Source organism: Morus notabilis, unplaced genomic scaffold (assembly GCF_000414095.1).
Source record: "Morus notabilis unplaced genomic scaffold, ASM41409v2 Scaffold1676, whole genome shotgun sequence".
NCBI lineage: Eukaryota > Viridiplantae > Streptophyta > Magnoliopsida > Rosales > Moraceae > Morus > Morus notabilis.
Window position 1 is genome coordinate 1 of NW_010361122.1, and position 7,182 is coordinate 7,182.

The 7,182-nt window shown below is 32.5% G+C and overlaps 1 protein-coding gene across 1 annotated transcript; it reads right to left on the reverse strand.

The window, feature by feature from the left end:
* Positions 1-5,960: 5,960 nt before the first annotated feature.
* LOC21385343 (NDR1/HIN1-like protein 1) lies at positions 5,961-6,934 on the reverse strand. The gene has a single exon (XM_010098541.2). The coding sequence runs from the start codon at positions 6,818-6,820 to the stop codon at positions 6,176-6,178; it is 645 nt and encodes a 214-aa protein (XP_010096843.1). The 5' UTR covers positions 6,821-6,934; the 3' UTR covers positions 5,961-6,175.
* Between the last annotated feature and the right edge of the window lie 248 nt (positions 6,935-7,182).

Below are 7,182 nucleotides of genomic sequence, written 5' to 3' on the forward strand. Positions count from 1 at the left end.
GATTTTATTTTTTTATTATACTCAAGATAATTTCTTAAAAAACTAACCAAATATAATTTTAAAATTAATCTCAAAATAATTATCAAAATAATCTTATTTTTACTTTTTATTAAAAATAAAATCATTTTAAAATTAATTCTAAATGCACCTACTATTTTTTTCAATTTTCCAATGAGTGTCTCTCTAAAGGCCCTGTTCACTTCGCGGATTCGAGTTTTCAATTCGAGTTGAGATGTGACATTTTCTGAGAATTTTTTACTATAGTAAAAAAAGTTAGATGTGACATTTTTTGAGAGCTTTTTACTGTAAAAACCTCCGTTCATTTCACTGATTCGAGTTTAGAATTCAAGTTATGCTACAGTAAAAAACTCTCAGAAACAGTCACATCTAACTTTTTTGCTACAGTAAAAAGCTCTCACATAAAGTCACATCTCAACTCGAATTAAAAACTCGAATCAGCGAACTAAACGGGCTCTTAAAACTAAAAACTCGAGTCGGTGAAATGAACGAACCCTTATTGATCCTATATTTATTAATCCAAATTCTTCAAAGAAATCCCTATATATAAGGCAACGTTTGACCATCTTGAATGTAAATACTAATATCTTATATCCATATTATATGTCACATTATAAAAAAAATATAAAAATGAGATATTTTCATTTTCATTTTACTAACTATTTTAATTTATGATTTAGTGTATAATATTACTTCAAATGTTATATTTATTTATTTATTTTCACAATCATTAAGTTGTAAAAGTAGACTATGAGTTTATTAGGGATATGATTTTATTTACTTTATATATTTTTCATAAAATATTTTTAATGCGTTTTGTAAAACAATTTGGGAATAAATTAAATGAAGGTAAAAAGAACATCTTATTTTTCAAAAATTGACCTCAAGGGGACTAGAATGACGATTTTTTAAATATGAAGGTATGTTTTTAATATTTTTAAAAGGATAAAATATGATTGTGATGTTTTGGAATAACAAAAAGTATCAAATTGATCATTTTTTTTATTCAAAACAAAAGGTATTAAATTAATTTTTTGTATCTAAAGTTAAAATAATTTGAAAAATACTAATAATGTAATATTTAAATGAAAAAAAATCACTACAGCAACTAATAGCAATTAAATGATAAACTTTGACATATGCTATGTTTAGTGCGAATTTTCTGTAGAGTATAGAATATGCTAAATATTGCAACAAGAATAACACTGTATTGGAGAATGATTTTTCCTGCATAAATACTAAAATTTAGTATTGACATAATTTAGTGCTGTATTGGAGATGCTCTATTTGGGTTGCTAATTCTTTAACAAATATAGAGTTCACGTTTCTGATGGAGTAATTGTTCAGTGAGGTGTTTCTCGTCTTTGCATCTCCTTCTCAGGCCCCATTCTTTTCGCTGATTCGAGTTTAGAATTCAAATTTTATTACAGTAAAAAGCTCTCAGAAACAGTCACATCTAACTTTTTTACTACAGTAAAAAGCTCTCACACAACATCACATCTCAACTCGAATTAGCGAACCGAACGGGCCCTAAGGGGATTGATTTTTCCCCTTGTTCTTTGAGCCTTTAATCCAATAATACATTTTCGAGAATTTGACACAAGACTCATGGGATGTGGTTACATAAGTGTTACAAAGTATACCGTTTAGTTCGCTGATTCGAGTTGAGATGTGACTTTATGTGAGAGCTTTTTACTATAGTAAAAAAGTTAGATGTGACTGTTTCTGAGAGCTTTTTACTGTAATAAAACTCGAATCGGTAAAATGAACGAGACCTAAAATGACCTTTTCACACCTTAAATTTATGAAAAGAAAAATTTTTATATGAAATTAAAAATACATGATAGATGGTCAAGACATCCTTTCCTGAAAACACTTAAGAGCTTTAGGTATTGAAGAAAACAAAGAATATATTAGTATCATCATAAGGTTTGAAATGATGACATTAATTTCTCTATCATTATAGAAATAGAAGCTCTAGCACGCCGGCCCGAATAAAAAGAAAAATAAAAGATTGAGTGAGAGAAATAAGGGGCATTTTTAGTCAGGAACTTTGATATATCACCGAGTTTTTAGCTACTAAATTTTATCTTCAAACTCATCTTGAATGTTTAATTAAGGAGTGAGTGAGACAAATAAGGAGCATTCCTGGTCAGGGTCTCGAGTTTTTAGGTATAAAATTTTATCTGCAAACTCATTTTGAATGTTAAGAAGGAGGGTTCATGTCATTTGTGATGGAGGGTTGTCAGACCCAATATGAGGTCGGGATGGGATCACTGTTGGTTGCGAGGTGTTTTTGGATGCGGTAATCATTGTCTCAATCTATCTTTTGGAGGATCCGTTTAGTTCGCTGATTCAAATTTTTAATTAGAGTTAATATGTGATTTTATGTGAGAGTTTTTTTACTGTAGTAAAAAAGTTAGATGTGACTATTTTTTAGAACTTTTTACTGTTACAAAACTCGAATCGATGAAATGAACAGGATCTTAGTCTGCAAAAGGAGTAGAATCATCTTATGGTGCACACATCGACCTTTGTTGTTGTCGTCAACGTGTAATTTCCAATTGCTCACCTTTTATGCCATTTTCTTTTGCTAACATTGAAAGGCTCCACTCTCCATGGTATTTTGGTGACTGACTTTTTGATCTTTCATTTGTAAAACTATGGTTCATTTGTGGTTTTTGTGTGACCTTTGTGCTATGGGTTTCTCAACATCATTTGATCAGATTTTTTCATCAAGTGTTATGTGTGTATTCAATTTTTAACGCACCTTTTTAAGTATCTTTTTTGTGGAGCCTGATACACATTATATTCCCTTTAGCATCATTCGAGTTTACTGATGAAATTGGTTGTTAATTGGTGTCATTTATGTATTTTCCTGTTTTGGAATTAAAGCTGCAAGTTTGGGAGGGCTGGCCCCAAATCCTTTCGTTGTTAATCAAACCTTGAGTCGGCCTAGCCCGCTTAAGTGTATGGATCGGCCCGACCTATGCCAAACACTCAGGTGGGGTTGGGCAGATGTTTTGAGGCCCAAAGCTTATTTATGCTAGGTTGGCTTGGCTCGAACATTTTTTTTTATTAATTTTGCTTTTCAAAACCACCTTATAAATATATGAGACGATTTTGTCCGGCATGCTTTAGAGATGAGACCAACCCTACCATAACCAGGGCTGGACCGATCTGACCCGCCAATTTCTTTGAGCGAGGCTGACACGACGTAATATTAACGCTCGAGTCTTGCGGGTCCGGACTAAGTGGATTAAGTGGATTAAGTGGCCCGAACTTACAACTTTATTTGGAATATACACTTTACATTTAAAACAATTTCACTAAAAAAATAACGGTATCAATTTTTCCCTCCTATCCCAGGTCCCAAGAAAAATATGGTCCTCCAACAACGTGGACAGACCTGTGGAAAGGTCAACTTACTTTGGTAGGACTCAAGTCTTGTGGAAATTAGAATATTATTAAAAAGTCATTCTCATTAATTTCCTCGTACATAATAACACATGATATCAGCCAATCGTTGTTGCGGTATTTTCCATGATTTCGTGGGTTGAAGCGTAGGTACCGGGGACTAGTCAGCCATGACCATCAAATACGCAATAAAATCAACCCATAAGAAGACTGCAAATAAAAAACAATTTCGTTCGAATTTGATTTCTATGATGAAATTTCGTAGGAAATTTGCATTGACAACGATGATTTTTTCTTTTTTTTTTTTTATTTTATTTCCGCGTGTTAACAACGATTTATAATTTAAAGATAGCAATACCAGCCAACAAAAAGAACAAAATAGTCGTCCGACTTTTGGATTGAAGTCATGATCTATCTTAACTGCTAAAACTATTTTTTAGTTTACTTTTCAAGTGAAAAATAGAGAAACCAATATACGATATAATACAATTTTTGGGCTGATTAGAATACATAGTAACAGCTTTTGAATTATTTAGGTCTCGTTCATTTCACCGATTTAAATTTTTAGTTTTAAGTTTATATAATTAAAAACTCTCCAAAAATATAGCATTTAACTTTTTTTTCTATAGTTAAAAACTCTAAAAAAATATGACATCTTAATTTAAATTAAAAACTCGAATCCACAGAACGAAAGATGCAATAATTATTTCATATATAGTTATTTTTTCTTGAATATAGGTACAGTAGACAGAGAACAAGTGCGGGGTAATTCTTTTAAAAAATTTCAGTTACAAGATTCTTGATGAACTAACTTAAAATTACAATATTGCCTTCACTAAATTAATAACTAAATTAATAAGTCATACCCCACCTAAAAAATGAAAAAAGTTATAATGTCTCACGTAATTAAACAAGGTCAGTAAACATAAGATTTTTGACGCAAACTTAAGAAATCAGTCTAGACCAAATGTATTTTAGGTTTTGACTTAGGGAAGGAAAAGGTGTACCAAGGTAAAGAAAAAAGATTATAAAATAATTCATTGGTGACACTAATGTGAAGAAAAATTTGTAATTGCACAAAAAAAAAAAATTATGCACAAAATAAAAAAAAATAAAAGTTGAGGAAACTGCTGTAATCGATATTTATCCACCCGTTGCAGCAGATTAAGCTTAATTAAGTTTAGTTCCGTGAATTAATAAAAGCTTATCAAGTTTACCTAAAAGAATAACCAGAGAATATAAAATTAAAGGAATTTTGTTGTTCTTTTGGTGCTGAATAAAATCTAGAGCTACGAATAAAAGAGTCACCCAACGGAAGTACTTTCTTTTCCTTTGGAAAAAAGAAATTAACAGAGAATTTAGACAGGGGGAAAAAAAAAAAAGGAATAAATTCATGAGAGGTCCCTGAATTCTTTTCTCTCTCTAGAAATAGTTTCTATAGTTGAATTTGTCTCATAAATAGTCCATGAACTTAAAAAGTGTTTCATAAATGGTACATCGTTAAAATTTTGGATGAAAACCGTTATATTGTATGATAGTTATGATTTTTGGGTTATTTTTGAGTTATTTTTTTTCTTTTATTTATTTATTCTTTTATGTTATGAAATAACTAAACTATTTTTCATGAAGTAGATCGAATTTAAATTCTTCCTTCTTAATGGTGGGATTATTGCACGGGACTATTATCATTATTATTTTTTTCTTGTGGCTATTTCCACCTTCACTTTTTTCTTATCAATTGAAAAAAAAAGACACCACAAAAGAATGCCGCCCTCTTTATCAGTAAATTCTTCTATCTTAATACTTGTATAATTAATAAGCGGTCATAACTTAATCTGACCATAATGCAATTACTAAAAAAAGAAAAAAAGAAGAAGAAGACCATATATAATGCACAATATATGGAGTAGTAGAAGTTCCTAAACAAAAAAAAAAAAAACCATCAATTGTTCACTGATACAAGTGCGCATGAGATAATTTTCAGGATAATTATCTTAACTGTGTAAGAGGTGTTGCATCTGTTTAAAAACGTAACATCATTTGGATCAAATTTGATTCAAACAATAAAAATAACAATTTAGAGATTCATTGTAGAGAAAAATATTAATAACCAATTTTAGAGAAGTAAAAAATATTTAGAGATCTCAAATAAGACAAAAGTGTAAAATAAAATAACTTAAAAATCATATCTACCATTCAATTTAACGGATTCCATCCAAAATTCTAACCGATGGACTATTTATAAGACATATTTTTAGTTGATGAATCATTTATAAGATAAATTTGACTATAGAGATTAATTTAGAGAGAAAAAAATTGAGGACCTTTTTGATGAATTTATTCTAAAGAATAAAAAGAGGATCTGACTTATTAAACCCCAAAATCTGAAGAGTGATTTCATTATGATATATAAAAATAAAAATAAAACACGGGAAGAAGTAAATTAAAATAAAAGATAAATTAGATAAAAAAAACAGTGTTATAAAAATATAAATTAGATAAGAAGAACCAAATCAAACTCAAGATTAACCAAATTAATTTGTAATAACCATAAATAAGTCAGCTGATTTTGCCGTCCCTTTATGGCGAGACCCATCGACAAAAGAGTCATTTCATTATCATTATATATATGCTCATTAAAAGTTCAAACGACACAAGTAAATTAATTCCTTTTCCTTTTGAATAAAAAAAAAAGGAAATTATACAAATAAGATAAAAATAAACCAAATCAAAGTCAATATTAACCAAGAGCGGTTTCCACATGACAACGCAGCAGCAACTGAAGCTTCATCGCCGGTCCGACCGGAATAATCCCGGTCGAGCCACCGAGCTGGAGATAAGCCGGGCAGTTGACGTCGAAATGGTACTTACCGGAAACCCAAGAACCGACCTTCCACTTCACTCTCCCGACGATCTTAATGTCCACCAGCATGGACCCCACGTTCAGATCCTGGCTCAGAAGCTGCTGAAGGTACGGCGATATCGGCACGTCGTTTCCGAGCAGCATCGGCGACCAGACGGTCACGTCGTTATAGCCCTGGTAGCTGGCTGGCAGCAGCAGCGCCGCCGTTATCTGCTGCCCACGGTAGGAGGGGAAGACGTCGAGTTGGTGGTAGTAAACTCCGACTCGGTCGTTGGGGTTGCGGGACGAGATGGTTGCCTGAATGACGGCGGTTAGGGCGTAGGGCGGGCCCGCGGAGGCGGTGAAGTTGTAGACCGTGACGTCTTGGAGGACGAACCGGGGTTTTGAGGGGTGGAGTATGGCCCACACGAGGAGGATGACGATGGCGAGGATGACGACGAGGGTGGCGAGGCCGATGAGGATGCGGCGGACGAGCTTCCGCCACTCCTCGTTGTGGTGGTGTCCACAGTGTTTTATGCTCATAGTGGCGGCGCCGCGGCGGAGATGGCAATGTCCGGGGTGTGAGGATTATCCAAGTTGTGAAGGTTTTGGAAAACAGAAAGTTTGGACGAAGGCCAGAAGGGTGTGTTGCATTTTATTTATATGGAAAAATAGAGGTGGAAATAGGGAAAGTAAAACTTGGTAAAATACTCTTTTTAATATCTTATTTTTGAAAATTTTTTAACACCCTAATAATTTTTTACGGTCAAACTATATTAAATTCATAAGAAATTAATAGTATATAATAAAATTTATGAAAATCTAAAATGTTAATAATTGTTTGCCGAGATGGAGTAATTTTTTACATCCTCTCCTACCAAAGAATTCTTTTATGGTTTTTTTCC